The following is a 24,984-nucleotide window of genomic DNA, read 5'->3' on the forward strand; positions in this document are numbered from 1 at the left end:
GTGCGGCCTAAGTTGGTAAGCTAAGGAAAAGGAGTTCCGCCTTTAACGTGTCAAGGAACAGAAGCAATAGTAGCAAGCAATGATTTTATCTACATGATTGATAATTCATGTAATTGAAAGCGAAATCATTAACGATTCTATCGATTGCTCAGAAATCGATGAAAAATCAACGAAGGCTTTAGCAAACTTCGAATTTATATATTTCAATGATTTCATTGATGGGAATAGAGCGCGTAACAAATCATTTGGGGACGCGCGATTGCCGGACAGCGTTGTGCCGAATCGAAAGGTACAGAAAACGAGCTTTTTGCACGTTTATTTATGTACTTCGATATGCCACGTAAGAGTAAGCATCGCGATTGCAATGCTGACCCCCCCTCCCTCACCTTCTTTCTCTTTCTTTCTCTCTCTTCCTCTTTCGTAATCGTCATAAAGCTTGGTTCACGTGCACGGTTCCGCGAGCGCTATGATTCGCGTGGACCACTACGCAGAATTGTATTTTTATATTAAACACAGCTTGAACGTCTGGCGATCTTACTGTGGCTATTTTCGTGTGTCACCATAAGTCGACACTTTTATTTCGTCTCTGCTCCGACGTGGCCGACTTATAACGAGGAAATAATGCGGTCTGTATTTTTAGCGCGCCGGTGAAAGTTTTTCCATGATCGGGAAGCGTCCAAACCGGCCACGTCTAATATATTCGGTTCTCGAATGCTTTTGACCATCGAGATGCTGGTACGCGGCTTCTAGTTACATGGTTTTTCAATATTTGAACAGCGCGATGCTTCCGATGATTAGGGAAATTAGTCAGCTACCGAATTGTTCTGCCATAGGCAGTTACGTGCTAGTGGAGGTACTTATTGCTTCATTCTTGAATTTACGTAGTGTAAACTGTTCGCAGTAATATTATTCGTACAATCAAATCATGTGACTTTTCAGCGTGGAAATGATTAATGAAAGACCATATATCTATAATATTTTCGTATTAGTACACTGTTTCATTGTTACCAATATTAAGAGAAATGTAAGTAATTGTGTGTTTAACTTCAGAACAGGGACCCCTTAAATCATATTTTATATAATATCATAAAATGATAAAAATGTAGTATTTACTTCACAAAGAATGTCTCAGAAAAATGATTTACCATTTATGTCTTCAACGTAATTACTGCACAATCAATTTCATTTTAATGAAACGAGTCACCTAATCATTCGAAAATTAACATTCGCGTAGCAGTCAAATTATCCCCGAAAATTCCTTCCGCGTTGTCATCTTTTCACCCAACGACGTTAAAAACTTCGATCGTTAATCATCCGTGCAAAAAGTCCAGCGCGAAACGAATCGCGCCAAAGTAAGAATCCAGAACGCGAGGCCCCTTTGAGCCACACGTTACCGTGACTTAAATTGAACGCGCGATATTACTTTCAGCTCCGATATTCGGAGCATCCCTGCAGAATCCTCTAATTGCCACAAGCATTAACACCAGCATTCCTCTCGTTCCTGCGCGGTCCGCTTTCCCGCGACGCTTGCGGACTCCGACTGCCCAGAAACAAATTAGCTTTCGCATTCCGAAGTATTCGACGGCAGGGAACAGTTCCATTAATTTCCACCGCGAGTCTTTTTTCCCCTTCTCTCGTTTTTCTGTTCTGAAATGGCGCGGTATCACTCGCATGCCGGCTTGTCTAGCGCGCGGAACACGTGGACCGAGCCTAATGCGTACCTGTCCGTTCGATTCAATAACCGCAGGTGCGACTCGCACCGGCTACTGCTGCCGGACATATTTGCGGCCGACGGAAAGGAGGAAAAGGGGGGAAAAAATCCCGGAATTTGCTGTGACGCACTCCTACGACGTAAACTAGTTTCCCGCCGCGATATTCGTGAGCGGGACAGTGATCGAACGCCGATTAAACGTTTCCTGGTGGTTCTTTTTACACTTGAGCTTCTTGATCGACATCGTGAATTATCTTTAAATGACTTCATAAGCGTAACGACATCGAACTCTATGTATCGAAGTAAAAAACACAACAATCAACTTTGGTAGAAATTTAGCGGATTAAACAATGAGAAACTTAGATATTGGCTGTGCAATTGTTTCACATGGTTCCCAAGACTTACTATTCAGTCCATGGATCCTTGACAGTGCTGTCGGCGCGCGTTAAGCGACTCCAAACGTCGGCAAAGTCGTTCTCATCGTCCCTGAAGGTTGGCGTTCGGTAGTGCACAGCCTTCCACGACCAGACGCCCTTCAATTACTCGAAAATAAGCTGATTGGTGAAACCTTGCTAGTGGCAACAGCGCAAGTAGAGACGTCGTCGTGTGTTCTGTGACGTACTGCGGATGTAACGTCGACGAGACCAGCTCTCGCCGGAGGAATCGTCGCGTTCCGTGCGTTGTTTAGCGGATTCGAACAAACACGACCCCCGCGATTCCGTCTGTTTGCATGCGATCATTGCGTGGGTGGTCTCTTTGTAATTGGATGATGTAAAGTGCAACAGTTGTACAACCTTCACATAACTGTCCCGGAATCGCTATGCCGAAATTACGACGGACGGACGCTGTTTTTGGGTAGAAGGATGCCCACGATATCTATCATCGACGTATCGATCGCGGGGAACAGACCAAACACAGGTAGCTCGTTTATTTTTTCCGCGTACAAAGTGCTGCTTCGTCAACAATTTTTATGTCGCCGTTAAAGGATCCTGATGTCGCGACGAACGTTACAACAATGTAATAAAAATCGCTGTGTAGACGTACCCACGGATCCGGCGATTTTATGACAGAAACAGGCACTTGGAAATTCCGCGAAAAAACGAGTATTAATGAAGGTGGATAGACGCATAGATAGTTGTAAAAATGAACGATGATGGAACATGCCGTGCGAGGGGGGGGGGGGGGTTAATGGTATCGTGATTGGAAAACATAAAACGAGCATTAAACTTCACCTTACCTGGTAGATCTCTTTGTTAAAAACATAGTACCCGTTTTAAAATATTTTACAATTGTTCTATTCTTTAACGAAATCATTTCATCCTACTTGAACGAATAAAAAAATGTGAAATCTTTTAGAAGAACTGCGAAAACACTTTAATACTCACGTATTCCAATAAATAAGATAAATTATCTGTTAGAGTTAAACTGAAAATAATATTTCAAATCTGATAAACGTTTCCTCTCTTAACATATCTTTAAATTAACGTAGTACACAACTAAGAACATAATCAATATACTCCAAGAAGTACCCGCGGAGGATTCCAAAAAAAGGGGATAATTTCTACTCGAAACGTTTGGCATGTGATGCCATTAATTTCGGTCGTCGACTGATCCGCAGCTCGCCGGTCAAAGTGGACTAACTTCCTCATACGGTAGACGCGTGTTATTATTCGCATTCCGCGGGGCAAGAGGATTCGGCGGCTGGGCTGCCTGTCGTCCGGGCAAAGCGGTGGCAGGTGCGGAATCAAGAATGCGAGCCATCCAACGGGAAGCGCAATGATTTTTTATAGCGTTCCCCCTTAAAACCGCCGCCATAACGGTTCCTTCGGACGAGCTACGAAATTTCGCGCGACTGGAGCCGTCTTTCCGAGCGAAATTTTTCCCCGTTTTCGCCCGCGAATACCAAACCGTCGTGTCGACCTCCGCGCGCGCGCGACCGCGTTGCGTAAGCGATCCGCGTGTAATCGATTGCGTCGCGGCTAGTAATTAATTCCTGGAACATTGCGCGCGGGGCATAATTAAGCCATCGGGCCGGTGTTTTCCGTCGTTCGCGGCCGATCCGATCTAGAAATCACGGGGAAAACTGATACATTCTGTGTAACGTAACCGCGCGACTATTTGTAAAACAGACAGCCGGCGGATTTATGCGCGCAAACCACTCGCAATCACTTCGGCTACCTGTACTCGCGGTTGCTCGAGAACTGTTCTTTGAACAGGAACGTCGGATAGAATCGTGTGCTCAAATATTGAACTTCGACGAGGAATATGAGGGAGGACTTCTGTTAAACGTTTTTAATTCTGTCGCTTTGCTAGCTTTAAAATGACCAGATCAATTTTCTATTGGTCTAGATTGGTACATTGATTTATAATTTCTTTAAAGTGTAGTTATAAAAGTAATTACGACAATGAAACATGAAATTTAGTAGTTACAACAATGAGAAAGGAAGTTAGTGGTTATAAAAATAAGTAGAGCTAGTGACCTTGTATTTGAAAGCGATCTACCTTTCAATTCTTTTAAGTATGTATTATATTAATAGACCTAACTCTTACTATTTCTTCGCGCTAACTTTTCCCACAAACTGTCTTCGACGTCTCCACTTCTCCATCCACAAGAAATTCTTTTCTCATACAATACTTTAACCGCACAGATACAACAAACTCATTAGGCTAACTTCATCCTCGTCCATCAGGATTTAGGATTCTCCGAAAGCAAATCCGCGTAAAGGGATTTCCTGGCAGTCCTTGATCACGGCGGTCACACTTTCAGCACCGTCAGGCACGTAAATCGTCGATGTTGCCGCCTGTAAAACGCATTGTTCCCTGGAATTCGGATTTGCATAATAACCGAGCACGAACGGACGGGCTGCGCGAGCGTGTCGTACGTGTACGCGAACGGCGAGAGTCCCAGAAACAGTCGCGAGAGTCGGAGCCGCGGCCGCAGGTTAACATTATGAATTGAACTTTAATCGGCGTTCCTAACGGGCAGAAATCGTGTTCGAGGTGGCAAAGAAATGCCACTAAAAGTCACCGTGAACGAAGCGAATTTATCCGTGAGTCGTCGGTATAGGAAAATGCACGCGCGAGTTGAAAGGATCGCCGCCGATCGGCGAGCCATTGTTCCAATTACCCGGTAATTGTTACTTCATCGCTTCGTCATCCTACGCTGTTCCTGGACCCATGATTTACAAGCGCGCGTGGACACGGCATTGGCAAGCGAATACGGAACGTTTACGGTGTCCGTCATCGTTAGAACGCCGATGAATATTCATGATTAGGAGTTATGGTAACGCAATTAGTCCCATTAAATCGGGGGGCGAGTGAGGGCACCGCCGGGAAACAATTAAGGGGAGATAAGCACGCGGGAGTCCTGCGATTTGTGTGCGGCGAAGATCTGGGACTGGCATCCGCGCGGTCGCGTCGCCCAATTATCGTAATTCGATGCGACGAGACGCGGTAGGCCTCGCGTAGCGGATTGCCTAACCGTTTAACGATCGCGCGGGACGATAATAAATTTGTCTTTCCAATCAGAGGGAATTGGAAAATTGAATTAACCCTATGATAGAAAGTTGCCCGTTACTCTGTTGGTGTCAATCGACCGAATACGATCTTCATGGTTTCATTCGTTTTTTTCTTTTATGTTCGCAGATCAACAGTGATCCGAACATATTACCGAACGTGCAGCTGGTGATGAGATGGAGCGACACGAGGGGAGAGACCGTGGAAGCCACCAAGGCGATGATCGATATGATCTGCGACGGGGTTGCAGCCTTCTTTGGACCAGAGGGCTCGTGCTACGTCGAAGCCATAGTCGCTCAGTCCCGCAACATACCCATGATTAGTTATGTAAGTACATTTAACGATGCTTTAAGACAACGCTTGCACTGCAATCTTGCACGCAAAATTGGATTCTCCTATTGTCATCCACTTAACTGATATTCGACGATCTTGGGACTTTTTAAACTTTCACGGTTAAACTTTCTCTACGCCGCGGAAATACTGTGAGCGTCTGCGTAACTCATTACGGGAATTGCTTGCTGTCGATTAATAGTGTTGTCAGAAAAAAATCGGCTTGTGAAAGAATTTTTGTAGAGAGCTAAGGCCAAGAGCTTCATTTATATTTAAAAATATGTGAAAATGTTAATATATTTAAAAGAACAGTTTGTTTAATAGAAGAAGTCATATTTGTCGTATTGATTACTGTTTTAATGCTTTCATATCCTGTAAATCTTAACAAAATTTGTTCGTTAAATATAATGGCATAAATATGAATTTTTGAAGAACTATGTCGTCTATGTATGATAGACGTTGCTGTGACAATATTAAGAAGCATTAGTAATGTAATATACACCATAAAATTCAGTGATCGAGATCGTTAAAGCGTGTTTCAGTAAAGTTTCAAGAATGCAGGTTCAAGTCCCGGTAGTATTAGTGCTCGAATTTTTCCTATGATTCTGTATTAATATACTTATTAGTGAATAATTACAGTAAAAGTAGCAATGTTAAAATTTTTTAAGTTGAACTTTAGGAATCCAACATTTTCAGTATAAAATAAAAAATAAAAGACAGCATAATCCAGCTGGAACAGTTTAAAGGATACAAAATTTGTATTTTTGGTTACACAAGGATAATAGCTAAATAAAATTAATTCTGTAAATCTATCACCAGGACTTTTAAAATCTAATTTAAATACATTTAAAAAGGACATTTGCAATTCCAAATTTCCAGGGATCCATCACTGAAAAATATTACTCAGACTTTTAGAACCCATTTGAATACATTTAAAGAGGAGACTTGTGATTTGCAATATCCAACAATTCATCATTCGGAAGAAGCATTAGGATTTTAGCAGAACTCATTTGAATATATTTAAAAAGGATACTTCTGATTTCTAATATCCAACGATCCATCATTCAAAAATGATATTCAATCCTCTAACGATTATACGTCTTGTTGACACTATGAATGATAGAAGAAATTGTAAGCTGCAGTTTTAGTATTTGGAACAACGCCGAGTTGAGACCTTACAGTCTCTGCTGTAAGGTATCAACGGAAAGCTTCATCGCTAAAGCAGATCCATAGGTGGATGTTCGATGTATATGCTTTCTATCATAATACACAATTTTTAATAAATTCATAGAGGCGGAGTACCCTAACCTCAATCTGTATTATCTGAAGATAACTCGTTTGTATATATTGTGTGAAACAAGGTAAGAAACTACCACAATTGAGGATTAGTACTGCTAGAACTTTCGTATTCAAGACTATATTAAGTTTATTTAAAAATTAAATATATATTATTTAAGAACATAATCAAATCCAAAAATATCTTCTAAATGCATTGAAATCTAGTCATAAGCTTTCCATTGACACTCCACAGTACCTAATCACTGATGTCCCAAATGTTAAACTTCTGCCAAATCGACTTCGTGTCACGTGACACGTCTCTCGGTCTCGTTTTACTCGAATTCTACACGAGCATTCATCCTACGTGGAAACATAGAAGTCTGTAGGGTGTCGCCTAAATGCCGAAGTTGTCAAAGGTGGAGCAAAAGACCGAATGCCTGGTTGACGAACGCGGGGGAGGCGGATGTGTGCCGACAAATTGAACACCCGCGGCGTGACAATATAATTACGGGCTGGCTGGCCGCGCGCGCGCAGGGTTGTGTGCGTTTCGGAGCTTTCGTACACGCGATCACGAGGAAACACGCGATGCCTGCGCTTCGGGCCCTTCGAAAAATTAACATAAGGTCTTCACTGTTGGACCCTCCGCGCGTGCTCTTTGTTTCGGACGAGATGCTCACGTGAATACGATCAATATCTGTCCCACGGTTTTCATTCAACTTCACTTCGAATTCAAAGTTTTAAACAAAACTGAACTTATCTGCTTAAAAATTACAATATACCAAGTTGAAGTTCATTTAAATTCTAATTAGGCTGAAGAAGTTTATACACTTGTACAGTCTTCTGAACATAAAATTAGAACAAATTTTAATTCCTTTGATAAACTTGTTTGACTATGTTCAACTCTTTCAGAATTGTTTCAACACACGGTATGAAATTAACACTAAAACTACCAAACAGTCAAGCTGACTTTATCTAATCATCTTATAGAAAGTCTAGGAATGCATCTGTTGAGATTTCGAATCATTCGTAACTCTATTTGTGCATTGCCAAATCAATTTCATTAGTGACTTCTCAGAGAAGCACTTGTTACCTTTTCCATAATTGCGAAAAAGGAATTCAAGAATCGGTCAGTTTATCCCACCTGGTAGTTCTAGCATTAATCTCGACCTTAATTTTGAAAAGGCAAAACTTCGTAGATCAGTGCACCTAAGGTCGATTCGCTGTAGCCCTAGGTTAGATCTCGCCTTGGGTTATGCTATCTCGTATCCGTGTATGAGTTATCGTAGCCATAGCGTATCTGGAGCCGTATATTATCCTAGGTCCGGAGCTCGTGACGCGCGTTCGAGCAGGATCTAGAAACGCGACTGTTGCAGCTGAAACCGAATCGAACCGGTTCCGCTCGAACAAAGTCGACAAAGCTTATTTGGTTCGGTTTCCGTTCGAACGTATATTCCTAATCCGAACTGTCTCTATTAGAGCGCGAACGCGCGCGGACGGATCGTCGTCGGTTGAAATCACCTTGGGCCCGAGCTATTCTAAGCCTCGACTACACTAAGATTAGCCTGTTGGTTCCAATTAGGATGCCGCTGCCTATGATAAATGGCTACTCTAACCGCTCCCGACTGCGTCCTTTTTGTAATATTTGTCTGGCCCGTTACAAATGACTATTTCGGATCGTGTATATTGAAGATCGTTTACACCGCGATCAATTATCGCCGGCAATATAGCCAGTTAACGATATTATCACAATTGTGATTCAGCGATTTTCGTGTCTTACACCTACGAGACATGTCCCAGGCCTCGCGAAGATCTTCTTATGGGGACCCGTAACGGTAAAACCGTCGACACACTGATTTTAAAGTACAATTATTGTGCTGAGTCTGATTTCCCGCGAGACTGGGAAGGAGAGGAGAAGAAAAAACCGATTTACAGAAAGAAAAAAAGAAGGTGGAGCTCGGTGACGTCACCGGGTCACGATGACGTTATCGTGGCGATATTTTTAGCGCCAGGGTCGAACGGAAACTTTGGAATCGAAGGTTATTTATGGAAGAAATTATCAGGAAGTGGGCCGTTCCAAATAAGTGGACCGGATAGACGCGGCAATTTATGAAACACATGTTACCAATACGCGTCGACTATTTTTAACCTGGCGATCGGGATCACTTGTCCGCGGGCACGCGTCATTCGTCATTATAGAACGTCCGAGCGATCAATTTCCGTGGGACCAAAAACGACGTTTCAATCGATCAGTGAATTTCTTTAAGAACTATTCAAAAAGAAATAAAAATATTTGACTTATACAATTTTATACCGACGCAGTTACGACTGGAACACGTATAGCCGAACGCATCGAAACAAGGTAAAAACATCGCAAACGCGTTAAAAGATCGCGGGCTGAGACTGGCTTTCGACGTTCGCAGCATCCAGCTAGAAATCATAGGGAATCCAGCAAGCATTGAATCGTCAATCAATGTTTTCGTGAAAGTGTCAACGGCATTAAAGGTTCCTCCGGAGTTGGCTCGCGGAAAAGTTGCATCGTGCGGCGGTCATTCATCGTCCAGGTGGAAAGTTTCACTCATTCCGGCCACACGCGTGTTTCCACGGGCAGATGAAACCTCAGCTGCGTCTTGATCGCCTCGTAAGGAATTAAACGCGCGATAGAGAGAGAAAGAGGGAGCCAACGACGAAGAACAGAAAGAAGAAAAAAATGCAAAAAGGATTCGGGGAGGGAAGAGAGGCTGAAAAAAAGGAGAACGTTTCCTCGATGGTAGTCGTAAGGTCGCACGGCCTCTGGAGGACTCTCGCTCGATTCCCCCGGCTCGACTCGACTCGGCTCGAATATGAGAAAGTGGTACGCGCACGTAAAAAAGCCTCCAGACTAATTTATGTTAATTGGAGGTCGTAAGAGAATGAAACGGACACGCGAGAACGCGGATCGTTTCGACTGGGCCGGCCGAGAAGGGATAAAAGGCGCGCGCGGAGGCGCTCCAGTAGTGTCCGATCCCGCTTCGGTCCGGAGGCGGCGACGCCGTTGCTCTCGTGATTGTAAACGTAAATCCGGGCCCTTCTCCCGACCGCGCGAGGGACGAGTCCGGCCGCGTAAGCGCAAGGAGAGGTCTCCCGGCTGCCTACCGCTTCTTACTTTCACCTAGTTTCACTCGTTAGCGGCCGCGAGACAGAGCGGGGACCGCGTGAGGGACGCAGAACCGTCCTCTCTCGCCTTTACCGGGCACGCGTCGTTGAATTTCGTTGAGGCTCGCGCTTTTTCTTCCCGCCGGATGTCTGCGCCGGCTTCTATTCCCGCTTCCGTTGGATTATTTTCTGCTTACCGACGGCCGGCGCGCGCTATTTTCTGCGCGAAACCTCGCCGCGTTCCATTCCCCGTGTCTTCGCGGTCGTTCTTAGAAACAAATTGTTGCCGATGTTTATACGTCTTTAATGAGACTTCCATTTCAACTGTATTTTGCGTGTAGGAGGAAACTTTCTTTCTTCGAATAACTTCTTTGAATGACTGATTTATCGTTACCGACCTTGCTCATATATTTATTCCCGAGAAGCTCAAATGATTACAACTGTTGATACCAAGTTTAAAATTGAAAGAGAAAAAGAATCAGTCGATAGGCTACTGTACTTCATCGACAAAGCTGTTCTGTCCGACGGTTCTTTCCGCCGAAGCTCGTATATAACCTGCACCGTAAGCGCGCAATATGGCCGCCGGCGTAATATGTCCACCTCTCACATATGTGCCAACGATTCGCAAGAAGATCGATGAAAACCGAGTGAAGCTTATCTGCGAACGTAGGAAGCGATTGTTGCCAGTCCCCGCGCCCAGCTTCTCACCCACATGCCGATCGACTGGCCAATCGCGATGCAGACAACGGTGAAAAAAGGAGTAATCGGTATCCGGCCGATTTCGCGTGAAACCGCCGCGCCGCAGGATTGCAGAGGTAGACGGCCATCGAACGGGTCGCGATCGCCGCGCGGTGTAACGGATGCCTACCGGGGAAAATGCAAATCGCAAACGCGAAGATTCGAGAGAGGCGGTCCGGGATGCTTGGACCACCCTGTACATCGGTGGCCACCGGTGACCATTTAGGTACATGCCTGTAGGTGGACCGAGAGTGCCCACCTATGCGAAGCTCTCGTAACGAGCGCACATGCGGGCAGGCAGCAGTGAGAACTTTCGATAAAGCGGCTCGGGCTCACTCCTCTCGAGGCTCGGGTGCGCGTGCACGCGACAGAGCCGCCGCTCCTCCACAAACGCGTGAGCCACGCACACAACGCGACGGTCAACTGCATCGCCAGTGGTTGGTGCAACCACCTGTTGATTGCGCCGCCGCGTCGACCGAGCCGATGACGTTCCCGCGGATCGGAAAACTATTGGACCGCCCGTGGGAATCGTACCGGCGCGACGGAAAAGCCTCTTGTTCGGTTACTACGGTCTGGTTAGCCCTTCCGACGCATTCTTTTTTAACACATTTACTGCCACAAGGGTTTCTAGCATTTTGTACATTACACTGTTATCTAGGTGCTTATGTTACTAAATGTGTTTATTTGACATCAACCTTTTTATTGTAATTGTTCTTCAGCAACTTGGAAGCTCCGGTTATTGATGATCACCGTAGCAGTGAACGGGTTGACTGAGCACAATTTTAATATCTTTTAACTATTTGCAGCGAACACAGATCTGTTTCGATATTCTTGGAACTCGATAAAGTCAAAGCGATATGGACGCGGTCGTCTATCAATTTTTTCGCATTTATTTAGTTACTAACCTCTGTCGCAATGTGATTAATATTGAACAGTCTACAGATATTATCGTGCCTGGTAATCTATGTTCTCAAATTAATCACGTTTTTTTATAAGACTTACGAAACTGAGATCTTCGAAGATCCTTGGATCAGTAACATTTGGCAGCTCATATATCGGTACTTAATATTCAGAGAAACGTAAGAGAAAAGTGTACACGTATACTCGGAAGAACGCTTTTAAACGCCTGATTTGCGAACGCTCGTTCGCTAGCCGGCAATAAACGGCAACATCTTGAGCGAGTGCGCCTCAGAATCCGTGGCAATCTTGTCCGCAATTTCTCGTGCGATATTCCGAGGGTCCGGCGTTAACGGCTCCACGTCGAATTACCCTTTGGGACCTTACGTAACTCGATTTGAAACGTTCACCAAGCGAGACACATTGAAACCAGAGAGCCCGGCCGCCGGGCAACAATGTTGCTCGAAACTGAGCCATGTACTCTATTATAATGCCGAAGAAGATTACATTGTAGCTGCGAAACTGAAGTGTACCGCGGCGTTCGACGTGTAGTGTACCGCCTGTCCGAGAAATCTTCGCGATTGAAACGACGGAGGTGGACGATGACGGGGGGAAACGATGTACACGGACCAAGTAAACAGCATCAGTTACCGATATAAATTCCAGCGGTTTCTCAGAGACGAGCATGTTGGTCGCGTATGCTGGAGGAGCCATGGCTCCCGCGTTAATCCGTGTCTACGAATGAAAACGGATTAAATCGTGACGATTCCGCAACTGGAAACCCGAGTAACCGGAGCTGGATCGGCTCTCCGCGAAAGGAGCAATATTATTCCATCGATGGCGCATTTGCATGAAAACTGCTGATTCCCCTGACCTTCGCGGTCTATTTATAGCCGGAGAGCCTGTTGATGCCCCACGCACCTGGAACGGACGCTTACCTGGTCCGACTCGGTGTCAGTCCGTCGTTGTCCTGACACCGTGTTTCCCTTTCCCTCCGCGCGACTCCACCGGAATTAACGCGTTACACTCGCCTGCCTCGCGGTTGCACTTCATCGATTCGTTTCTCTTATTCTAACGAAGATCTTCGGATTTCATTCTCTCGCCCTATGGAGGCTTAACCTTGTCAAGACAAAGAGAATGTCGATTTTAGCTTTTCCACTGTGTTGCAATTTAATGTGTACACTGGATAATTACTTTCCTTCTATATATTTTGAAAGTAGCAATTCTAGAGACGAAAAGAATTTGTTGATTAATCGTAGTGGTGTTACGTAGTAACTAGTGTCGAAGTCTGACCTCAATGTTGCTGATACTACTTAAGAGTTCTTTTGAATCCATTACCACCAAGACAGTGAAAACAAACAGTTCCTTTCATCTTTAATATAGAAAATAATTATGCATCGTTTCCTCTATTTTCTCCAACTGTCCAAGGATTGTCATCGCAGTCCAAAATCTCTCGTCGCCAATCCCCTTAACCTTGACCCAACATCCTAACACAAAGAAACACAGACAAATGTGCGAAGCCCATAAGGCCGCGATACGAGTTTTCGAAGCGCGAAATCCCGTTAAGAGAATCCCCGCGCGCGTGGGCGGCGTGTAGCGTTGCGATACTTTCATCTTGTGCAATAACAGCGTAATAATAGCGCTGTTGAGGTAGCTATCGGTCCGGTAATAGCGGACGGTACACTTGTTTGGCGACGCGTATGCATTATTTATACACTTACGTACGTACGGTATGTACTTACGTACGTGTCGGCGTCGCGTCGGGGTAAAAAGTTTATTGTGATGATCGCGTGTGGTGTGGCTGGCCACCGCTCTGCTTCGCGGCAGAGGAGAGCCGGTCGACCGGGCCCCGGCTAGGCAGCACGCTCCTGTGACCGGCGTCTACGCGCGTGCACACCGCGCGCTACGGGGAACGATTATTCCGCGCTACCGTTTCCTCGTCTCCTCGACACCGCCCCACATTATATCTCTGTTTCGAATGATGTTACGTGATTTCCACGATGAAGTAATCGGCCTGGCTATCTTTAGCGCTGCCGCGCGGCGAACAAACGATGATCGACCGCTCGGCGAGCGTGAGTACGACTGCGAGCGAGCGAACGGCCGTCTCCCTCGTCCTAGCTGCGCCACCTTCTCCTCGTCTCCTTCTCCTTCTCCATCTGCTTCTCCTTCTACTTCTTCTTCTTCTTCCTCTTCTTCTTCTTCTTCCTCCCCAAGCCGTCCCCCAGGAATTACGGCGATTTTCTCGCGTTGCTCGCGAAATCGTTGCACGCAGGTTGCACGATACCACCGCGAAATTATGCTATCTTTAGCCGGCCGCTCCGCGAACGATCGGAGGGAGCGTTGCAGCGTGAGAATACCGGTTTTCTCTCGGGTGAAACGATACGATTTGTTTGCCACGTTATCGCCGGGTTAAATATATCGCGATAGCGTGAGGAATTTACGAGCGGCCGGACGCGCCATTGGCCGATCACGACCGACCCGATCCCCGTGCAACGCCGTAATATTACGTAAAATTAACCTGGTGCCTGCGCCGACCCGCGCGTCTCCTTAAAATCATTTTCGTTTTTTACCTTCTTTTCTTTTCTTTTCTCTTCTTCTGCGGTTTTCGTTAATCTTCTTCATTCTTCTTCTTGCACTGCTTCTGTCCTTTTCCGGCACGTTTTTTTCGTCTTTCGACGATCTCTCGTGTCGGGGAATGTGCACGCGCGTCGATTAGCGACCCGTTTGCGCAACAGACACGGCAACCAACAAGGATGATATAACGCTCGGAAACTCATCGATAATCGTAATCTATCGCTCGGTGGGTATCGGCCTCGGAGCACGAGAACTTTTCGTGGACCCCTGGTTCGAGCGCTATCGGAGGAGCGAGCATTCGTGGATTCGGTTCGTGCTCTTTCAAACTATTTCAAGAAGACCTTGTGCCTAGAAAGAACTTAAAAGATTTGATTGTTTCTCGAAGCTAAACTGTTTCGTTTCTTCCTTGATTTTTTGTGGTGTTCATAGGATACAGCAGAGGAAATCATTAATCACTTCACAATTGTTTAACCGCCTACGAAGATTTCTTTTAACAAAGAAAACTAAAAAAGTTTACTTTACATCTCAAACCTGAACGTTTGATGTCATCACACATCCTAAAGATTGAAAACTGGCGAACAAGAGAATTTCTTCGTTAACTCGTGGATTTGAAGACACCGCTGAAAAAAGTACATCGAACAAAGGAATCTATATCAATCGAGTTCGATGCCCATCAAACAAAAACTAGCAAAATCAGCCGATGGACCGGCCAATAAACGATTCCGCCTAAATCCTCGATTTCCCGATAACTGGGTCAACCGACCCTTTTGTTCCCTTTTTCCTTCACGCAACGATGTTGAATACACGTGGCGGAAATCGAAAACGGTCAACCACCGGAATATAATCGTCGGGTGGTTGAAGCGTCGCCGGAGCTAGAGAACCCATTCATCAGGGAGGGAGGCGGGGACGCAGGAACGCGACGCGAACTCAAACGCGGACGTTTTTGCCGCAAGTAAAACGCTATTTTTAGTGCGCCGGGAGAATAAAAGAGTGAATAGAGTGTGAGAATACTGGTTTCGCAGCCGGCCAGGAGAGTCCGTCCCGACCCGTTTGCCCCGTCATCGTCGGCTCGTGTCCGCCTCGTCGGGACCCGCCGCGCCGGCCGCGGGAGGGAGAGGACAGAGCGTGGCGCTCTTGTAACGTAATATTGCACAAACAAGATTAATTAATATTTATAGGAAATCCGTTCCGTAAGCAGCGATGCAAAAACTGGCTCGATTCAGCGGTTGCGTGTTCTTGGATGGATCCCTTTTGATCGCTCGACTTTCCTCCCTCATTATCTCGCCCACTAAGATTCATTTCTCTCAAAAATTCCTCTTCCGAGGATGCTTCCTTTAAAACATGAATGCGTGGCCAGCACGAACACGATCCACCGAGAGAATGGAGATTAATAAAACATAAATCTGGAAGGTGCTGGCGAGTGATTTATCATGTATCGAAGGCCGCCAGACGATTCAGTCCTCCCCTGTTTCTCACTCGAGAATCCAACTCCCTCGACGATAATCCTTCGCGTGACGCCCGACAATGCGTCATCCCGCGACGGCTTCCTCGCCGGAAGGATTTTCGCCTCGATCCTCTTCTCTCTCCTCGCCGCGCTCCGCTTTTCTCTCGGTGCGCCGCGAGGCGGCGGACATTCTAGTTTTCGCGATTGTGCGCCGGCCGTGATTCACGGCGCGTGCACCAACCACCGTGCTCCGATCGAACGTGACTAACGTGTTTTTTGACCTTGGATTCTCTGGAGAGCGCGGACTTGCTGCTGCTGCTGCTGTTGCCTGCCGTTCGGAGGATCGCCGCTGAAATTAGCCACCTTGACAGCCTGCCGCAGGAACTGCTCGGACGGATTCGAAGTCGGATTTCGACGCCGGATGCTATACTTAGACCTCTCTGAACCGACTATAGAAACAAGGGTTAAGTTTGGAACGCAATTCTCCGAGACGATTCACTTTCGAAAGGCGGAGCCGCTTTTTATCGGGCTCTGGTCTGGACCGAGATGCCCGATAAGTATTTTTAGCTGCGGTGTCTGGGACCTATGAAAAGCTTTGGGTTCGTAAGAAGACGTAGAAGCAGGTTGTTAGTCGGAATGTAGAGTTTGTTCAATAAGAATCTTTTGTTATTTTGGCTGATAACAAAGTTGTTGATTGCCAAATCTTCTGAAGTAAAATTCATAGACAATGCCTCTTAAGTCAAATTTCATGTAAATTAATCTAAATCATTGCAACTGTCTTCTTTGTCTTTCGTAAGCTAAATGTTAAAACAATTTCTAGAACAATAATCATTTGTATAAACATTAGAAGATTCAGACCATATAATACCTAAGGCCTTCAGAAACAATAATGCATTTCGTCTCGAGGAATTCGTCTCCAATTCTCAGTCGTATTCTCCAGTTCTCTAACCATCTCGTTAACACGCACCTTCCAGTACGTTCCAACGCTGTTTCTCCTTTTCGCGCGATACCTCGTGGTACCTATGGAGGGTTCAATACGCAACGAATATAAATCGATCGCAACCGGTAACCGTTCCACCGAGGGATTGTAAAGTACGGTAATGCTACAGTCCGTAGACGAGGCGTGTTGTTTCGACGTCGCCTGTGTGCCTCGGTTTAATGTGGGTGCCGCCTTAAGTAACGACGACGCGGCTGGTTTCAGGCTAAAATACACTCAATTAACCCTTAATTGGCCGGCACCAATTATGGGCCCAGCGTACCGACGCGTATTCATTCGGTCAACAAGAATGTATGGTCAGCCGGCGTTGTTCTTCCCTCGTTTTACGACGGCTCCTCCTCGTCCGCGATCTCCTTCGGCACGCAGATAAACGAATTCTCTCCTCGTCGCCCTCGACGTTGTTGTCCCCAGGCTTATCCGAAGATTCGAGTACGTGATCAGCCCGTTTTGCAATCCCGCCACGTGACGGGCCTCGAACTTCACGCTTCTATTCTATCTAATATTTCGCCGTCGTCGTTGCCCGCTGATAATATGCGACGGAACCGCGCGGTCCTCCACCTCACACCCACGCGGGTATTCCAGTTAAAACGATTCCAGCGAACGAGTTAAGCCAATCTCGCCGCGACCGACGATCGCGTATTTAATCAACCAGTGCGGTTGCGTTGGCTGGGTCCGTTTTGACCCGCTGGCCAATGCGCTCGATTTTGTCAATGCAAGCTATAGTAATGAGTCAAGAATTCTTAAATGGAACAACGTGGCACTTCGATGTCAAATACCGGAGCGTAGAACAACGAAACCTAGATTTGAATTTGATTGGTTCAGGAAATCGATAGCTACATCGTACGATGGTTAATATTTCTACTTAATAAACATTCTTGTACTAATCCATTGTAATGGGTCATACAATTAGTATCTCTGTTTAGCATTTTTCAATCAAACCGACTAATCCTACAGTAACCGGAGTATCAAACTCTTCGCATACACGTCTAGTGGTTTCATTCTTTATCGGACCGCTAAAAATAGCACTCGAAATGGGATTCATCAGGAATTCATCAAGATTTCATCCAAGCTCAAATATTCTATCGCACCGTTCTTCCTGAGATATGAAAATAAAAGCCCTACGGTTCCGTCACCGAGACGGATTACATTCGCAAACGTGTCTACCCGGCTATCAATGTCCGTCCATCGAGCGGCCATGTCATTGTTCTTTCGAGTGGTTGGCTCCACGGTTACGGTTCCGTGGCGAGGAACGAACGTTTCCATTCTAAAGTCAATACTCTCGTCGCAGAGACCGGTCGGAAGAACGCGGCCGCGCGGCTCGATAAAACGATCGCGCTAAAAGCCACCGTCTCTAACGATCGTCTATTACCCGCGGCGGACGTCTTCGTTGACAGTGTTCGGGACGCGATAAGAACACGCGGCCCGATCGAGAAAGAGCTCAGGCTTTTACAGCCTGGCCTGGAACGACGTTCGAAAAGCAGCGCGGACAGAACGCGTTCCGTAGCGACGAGACGCTTTCAAATGGAGCCTGGCCCTCGCACGAGATACACGAAGTGCGTGCGATTTAACGAGCCGCGACGGCTCCGTCGCAATCGCCTTAATTTGTCGTCGGCTAAGCTCGTTCTATCGCCCCGCTTAAGCCTAACGCCGCGCTCCAAATATAATTTCCTTCGCGGCCGGCGCGGCGAGCCGATAATTCGCAGAACGGAACGATTCGCGTACATTTAATCGTGCGAAATCTCGCGCGAGATGCGATCTCGTTTCGCGATGACACTGATTTTCATAATTCTTGGAATCATTTTATCATAGGTGGCGACGCATTCGATAGTGGAAGGGTTGAATGTAATGTTTTCGAGTGGATTGAACAATCGACGATATTATTGTTTCTCTGAAATTTACTTCACTATAATTGTTTTGTATGATAAAAGATGACTCCATAAAAACAATTCCATACAAATTTTGAAATTTCTTTGAATACGGTTCTTTATTTAATATTATTATTATATATATGATAAATAATAAAAATGACCCAAGGAATAGTGTTCAGTGAAAGCCTTATCAGAAACAAGCAACCGAAATTAAATCAAATTTCGTTTAGCAAAAGTAGATACTAAAGTCCTCTCGATACTTCCAGCACATAGAATTCATTTCTTCGACATTTTTGGCCCAATTAGATTACGACGCCCAGATACATAAACTCGAGTGACACGACTTATTGCCGTCGAGCATTTTTCCTGTGACAGTTTACGTGATCGAACAGGAATTCGCCGGAGCATGTTCGTTTGCGTTGCTCGCCGTTTTATAATTGTTCTGGATGTGAGACGATCCAACGACGGCCACGGCCCGCGTTATCTCCGCTCGTGGTAGGCAGCCGCGACGAAAGTCCCCTTTTAATACCACCGAAAGACACACAACGCGCCCTTATCTCTTTCTCTCTCCCTCTCTCTCTCCTTTTCCGATTCTCCACGGTATCGTCTCGAAAATCGCGCCTGATCCGCGCCGTCCCGATCCGTCAATATTTGGCCGGCGATCTCCGGCGCGAAAACAACGCGTAAACCGCGTAGTATTACGGCGGTTGTGAACGATATTACAGCAACCGTGTTACAACCACTGGACCGTTATCGAATGAACATGTGTCCAAGTGTGTCTGTGTTTATCGGGCCGACTATATTTAGACTCGGCCGCCGCTTTGTCGAGAAACGCGAATTGAATCAAGGAAGGAGAGAAAACACGAGCTCTCTCGCGGTGTTCAGCGGACTTTCGCCGTTCGTAGAAAACCGCAGAGATTCCGGCGTGACTTCCAGCCATCCTCTCTTCCATGATCGACGAAGTAACACCAAGAAGTTCGCGTCGACGTGTATCCTCGTTTCCCTCTAATCTCCGCCTAAATCGAAGGAACTCGAGTTCGCTGAAACGTTCGAATCTATTAAGTCTCGATCACCGGTCCGTTAGGCGAGCACGAGGCCCGAGAAGACAGCGCGAATTCCACGCGACGGGTTCAACACCTCCGATTACGCGTGCATGCAATATTAATTGGCCATTACCATAAAACGAGCGTTAACGCCGGTTAACACCGGTCGAAAATGCTAATTACCGCGGGACACGACGCGCGACCGCGTCCAATTTCCAGGGTCCTCCTCATTCGGCTGCGATCGGGTTCGTTTGGACGCAGTGGCGGGACTCAGGGGTCGACTCCTTCAGGATTCTTGAATGGTTCTGTCCGGCAGGTAGAAGACCCGAAATCCCACGGCGTTACGGGAGAAAGAGGCAAGGGGGAAGGGGGAGAGAGCGAGTAGTCGTGTATCCGGCGTCATTCGAGTATATCCAAGGATATCGCTCTACACCGCGGCACCAACTAACTGCCTATGTTTATCGCCGGGCTATATTTAGCCTGGGCTATTGCTTGGCTCAAGCGACAGACCGAACGAGCCAGCTACAACGAACACGGCAGCAGCAGCAGCGGCAGCAACCAGCACCGCCGGGCCCGCCGCGTTACAGACAACTTCCCATCCCGTATCCCGTCTCTCCGCCGTGTATCTCGTCCCATATACGAGAGACGAGCCTACGCCGCGTGTACGCTTCGTGCAACGGGCTCTTTCTCGTCTGCCCCGGCTCTCCTTGCTCTTTCGCGCCGTGTCTCGTGTTCCATCTCGTCTCGTCTCGACACCAACCGATCGCGCAGAAACGATCCGTTTTCCAAGCGGTTCGCGCGTTTTCTGCGACCTCTGAAGATGCAGATAGGGTAATTCAGCGTGAGATAATTCCGAAATGGCCAGATTTCATTTTGATTTTTGAATATTTATTTATATTAATCATTTGTTATTGTATTTATATTAATTATTCTTCTTATATTTATTTATTTTCAAAAGTATGTTTTTTGTTTTTATTACATATCAATCATGTTTATGATGTAATGATTCTTTTAAGAAAAGTGGACCATCTTTGTACAACTTATTCTACAGTGGCAAATCATTTGTGACAGTCTTTTCCAATAGACTCTCCTGTCAACGCATCTGAGATTGCTGACAGCAAATTCGATTCACTTATGATAGTAACCAAATGAAAGGAAATAGAAATGTGAACACCTCTGCAAATCGCTGTACCTTGAGATACATTTATGGTGATAGAGGGTAAAAAATTGTGGACATAGAAGTGCTAAGGAGGTAGATGTCCTAGTTAAAATTGATTAGTAAACAATCCATAAATGACAGGACACAGGATTCACGTTCAGAAACAGTCTATGTACAAGCATTTATCAATATTTTATTTTTCATAAGAATAGAAAATTATTGCCGAGCAATTTGGAAGTGCCTACAGACAGTGTCTGTTAATCTGTACTAGATTTAAGCTAAAATTCGTTTTGGTAAACGAGTTATAGTCTTAGGAGTTTGGTTATTTAGATGTTAGAGAACTAGGACACTTTGAGATTCTGAAGGCAGTTAGGTTTACCTTTGGAACCATCGGAATGCGTTGTTTTTGAAAAGAATGCGAACAGATTGAGGTTTTGGGTAGTGATGGAGGATATTCGGAATTGAGGCTCTGGACGTTTATTTGGTATGCAGTAGGCATTCTTGGTAACAGGTGTGTTTTTAGTGCCCTGATTCCGTAGAAGTTTACTACCGATTGATACATCATAAATCTCGACGAATGATGCAACAAGATTCTTGCAGGACACCTTGTATAAGATTTCAGTCTCGATAAACTAGGCGGCAATAACTAATTCCAGAAACAAGCACTCACGATGGGAAACTTGATTCGCAATTCGTCAGCCGTGTTGCCGCCCCTGTTGTCTGTCTTTGCATACAGGGTGTCTGTAAAGGGATCACCCATATCATGCAATAAAAAAAACTCATGAAATAACACTTTCGTAATACCATACTACATCTATACAACAAAAATGATTATTAAAAAATAAACATTGGAAAAGTACTTCGCATAACGTATTTCCATGCCAGCGACAAACCAATTCGAAAAAAATCCCATCGGGCATCGTCAGCCTCCCTGAAATTCGGAGTCATCGACGACCTACGGAATCTTTCGCGCTCGTCCGCGTGTACACGAACGTTTCAGGGAGGATCACCAATTGAAGTAATTGATCCGGGAGAACTCGTTAAGCAGGGCCGGCCGCTAGCGATTCAATTAAAAACTTTCCAGAAATAGTCAGCGTGTGGAGCTAAGGAGACGGCTAATTATCGTATAGTCGGGGAAACTCGCGACCCTGACCGAACGTAGCCCCGCAGACGCGACGCTAGAACCTCCTATCCACGTGTTCTCTATGAGATGATCGCGTCCGATCGACGCTCCGCGACCAGCGATCCATCGAAACCTTTATTTCATTTTCCTCCGATTGTTTCTCGTTATTCAAGGATACGATGCGGCGCGCGCGCGCGCGCGCAGGTACACAGACGCTCGTACACAGAGAAGCGAGCGCTCGCGCGTTCTCGCTCACAACTATCGCTATTTGTCCGTCGCTGCTATAAATAGACGCTGTTGATTTATGAATAAATGAAAGCACCGCCCTGTTTCTGTGTACGGGGCTTCCCCCACGCGGTATCCCATCGATCGCATCTGCGCATGCGCCCGCGTGTGGTGCTCGCCCGTACGCATGCGCCCGTGCGTAAAAGAATCGCTCGTTCTCTGGTGCATACAAGCAAATATACGAACACTTACGCACACATAGGCGCACACGTTTTTCTCCCTTCCTCTATAGACCGATGGATACCCGCGTTACCCGAGGAACAGGGCCGCGCGATGATTCTCCGGTTTAGAAATGTATTTTTAGAAGGGGGATATATACCGTTCGTTGATGTACAATTCAAACACCTTTCTCAGCCGATAAATTGTCGAGTCCGAGACGCGCGCGATTGCGAAACACGCTCGCCTCCTATCGGCCATTTATTTTTAAAACGTTGAACTCTCGAATTAATCGGCGGTCCGTACTGTTCGGTTAGCGCCCCCCCCCCCCCTCTCTCTTTCTCTGTTTCTTTCTCTCTGCCTGTCGAAAATCTTCCACTTGTAAGTTCGTAAATTACGTGGCCGAGGAACGCTGAAATGCCCTTGGTTTTCTGGCTGTCCGTCACAAAGCGACCGTCCACGGGGACGGTCGTATGTTTTTCCGTTCCCCCCGAATTAGAATGTATAATGACGGCCGAGTTAGTAAATACACGCGTTCTATTATGTTTATATCGGAGCGACGCGGACACGAGGCGAGGCTAAATATAAATACGCGGGTATCTAAATATCGCAAGGCACCTCTGACCCCGCGCGGTAAAACTCTCCTCCCGGTTTTGTATCGGTTCTATCGTGCGCCGACCGGAGCGGTACGTGCGATACGCCTCTGAGAAGTTGGCCGGCTACCTACGAGATAAGAATACATCGGGGCGAGGGGAATCTTTCGCTCCCTCCATCTAAACGCCTCGAAGTGGACTCCTAAAGCTAGGTGTCCCCTTGGGAGCAAAACTATCGGGAGTTGTTCTGAGATCGTTTCTTACGAGTGAAGGTTTCGTTGATGATGTAGATGTTGATCTTGGATAGTCACTTTCAACGTAATTTCTCACGAAAAATCTTCTTGAGTGTAGTTCAGGATAGTGTTACTTTTAAATGAACATTTACCTAACCCTTATCGGACTGTACCTGTGTCCGTTTGAACTTTGAGATGATGACTATTATGTTTTTCACAGTTTTTGCACTATTCAATTGTTTAGTTCACAGAACACACCTTGACAATGAAATATAAAAAATAAGTTCAAAATATTTGCGTCAGAAACATCTGATTATAATCGCTGGAATCATTACTATATGATCTTATTACTATATAAAACGTCTATGTTCGCGAGATGTTTGATGATTATCACAAATTCCGTAAATACAGAAAAAATCGCTGATATGGAATTTTACGCGAATGTCACAGAACAACAATGAAAATATATCAAAATCAAGGCGTCACTACTGTTGCTGTAACTACTCAATCGAATGGACAATTCCCCTTACACCTGTGCAGTTTTAGTTTGTAGGTAGTTGGTCTACCTCACAGAGGCGTACTATTGCATTTACTAGCTTACCCGCGGAGGATCGAATGTTTCGTAAGCCGTGGAGGGAGACCACAAGTTCTTGAACCCCGAGGGACGTCGAGTACACCGTTTCGCGGAGATCGAATCGCTGCTCCGTCCATCGATGCACAATTTGCGTAACAATGGGACGGTAATGACCGTAGATGGCGGAGCATCGTTAGCTGCGGAGGATCGTGATCGTGACCTCTCTCTTTCTCTCCGTTTCTCCACCTCTTTGTTTACAAAGACCACCAGATTCTTCAATGAAACGTTGGTACCTTGAAACTTTCGTGGTACTCTAAAATTTCAATTTGAGAGTGCTAAAGAATGTATAGTACGAAAGACTACAGATTCACAGAGAAAAGTACAGAACTGGAAAGTTGTTGGATTGAAAGTTAAAAATATCTTACTTTAATCCTTAACCAGCTACAACACCTCTTATTAGGTCCGTTTATGAAATCCTTAGTAACTGTCACGACCCTACACAAATTCGTCAGTGTACTAATGCTGTAAACCAATTATCCAAGTTGAAATTATATCAAGTTCCAAGAAATTTTGCCAGAACATCGTACCTTTACTCAACAACCAACAGTCAAAGTTCATATATCATCCAACTAAGGATTATACATAGAGGGATGAAATTTGGAGGAGTGTTCGGGGAGTCAACTCAACAGCCCTTTATCGCAAGCTCCCGAATCCCATCCCAATCGTGTAATCCTCGAGACTCTAGGATCGAATCGGAACGAGCGAGTTCGCTAAGCGCTCCACGTCAATCGGTTATAGCTCACCGCGATGAAGCAATCTCGTAACAAGTTAACGCACCATCTGTGTACGTCGTTTCGCAAGCTTATCGACTGATTAACGCGAGTCCCGGCCATCCAGTTTCATGCACTCCGGCGTAAACTTGCTCGATTGCGTAAGGGAACGGGGCGCATTATCGTCCTCTCCGGGCCTCGTCACGTTTCCAGCTCGAGACGCGAGGGCCGTGGGCTCTCTCACCTGATCCCCCTTAATTATTCGTTTAATTGGCGGAAGTGAGGCGGCGGCGGCGGCCGGCCAGGCCGAGTATTGGTCCCGCGAGGCTCCAAGAGATATCGCTCAATAAACTCTAACGACATCCCCGGCGAAAAGAGTGTGTCCGTAGCCGAATATCCCGAGCCCGTTCCTCCCCATTAACGGCCCACCCTTATCTCGCAGGAGGATCTCCGATGATCGCGGGATCGGAGCCCGGAATGGTTCGCATTAACGGTATAATTTGAAAAGTTATGCCCCTGAAACCGACCAATCGGCGGCGTCTCACGGGGAGCGGAGCTTTCGG

General features: G+C 46.1%; 1 protein-coding gene and 1 long non-coding RNA gene across 3 annotated transcripts in view; one reads left to right on the plus strand and one right to left on the minus strand.

The window, feature by feature from the left end:
• The first annotated feature begins 2,400 nt into the window (after window positions 1-2,400).
• LOC116435173 (receptor-type guanylate cyclase Gyc76C) overlaps window positions 2,401-24,984 on the plus strand; it is a 38,939-nt gene continuing 16,355 nt past the window's right edge. Inside the window, exons 1-2 of the mRNA XM_076372184.1 lie at window positions 2,401-2,629; window positions 5,357-5,554. Of these exons, the coding sequence (XP_076228299.1) occupies window positions 5,399-5,554 (156 nt within the window). The 5' untranslated portion in view covers window positions 2,401-2,629; window positions 5,357-5,398. The remainder of the gene's footprint in view (window positions 2,630-5,356; window positions 5,555-24,984) is intronic.
• LOC116435174 (uncharacterized) lies at window positions 11,113-13,724 on the minus strand. Of its 2 annotated transcripts, none has more exons than XR_012999724.1 (3): window positions 13,349-13,724; window positions 12,896-13,089; window positions 11,113-12,827 (listed from the first exon to the last, which is right to left on the minus strand). It is a non-coding gene; the product is annotated as an uncharacterized LOC116435174 (long non-coding RNA). The 2 variants fall into 2 exon arrangements; XR_004236702.2 differs by having other exon boundaries at window positions 11,114-12,827; window positions 13,345-13,719.

This window comes from Nomia melanderi, chromosome 11 (assembly GCF_051020985.1).
Source record: "Nomia melanderi isolate GNS246 chromosome 11, iyNomMela1, whole genome shotgun sequence".
Taxonomy (NCBI): domain Eukaryota; kingdom Metazoa; phylum Arthropoda; class Insecta; order Hymenoptera; family Halictidae; genus Nomia; species Nomia melanderi.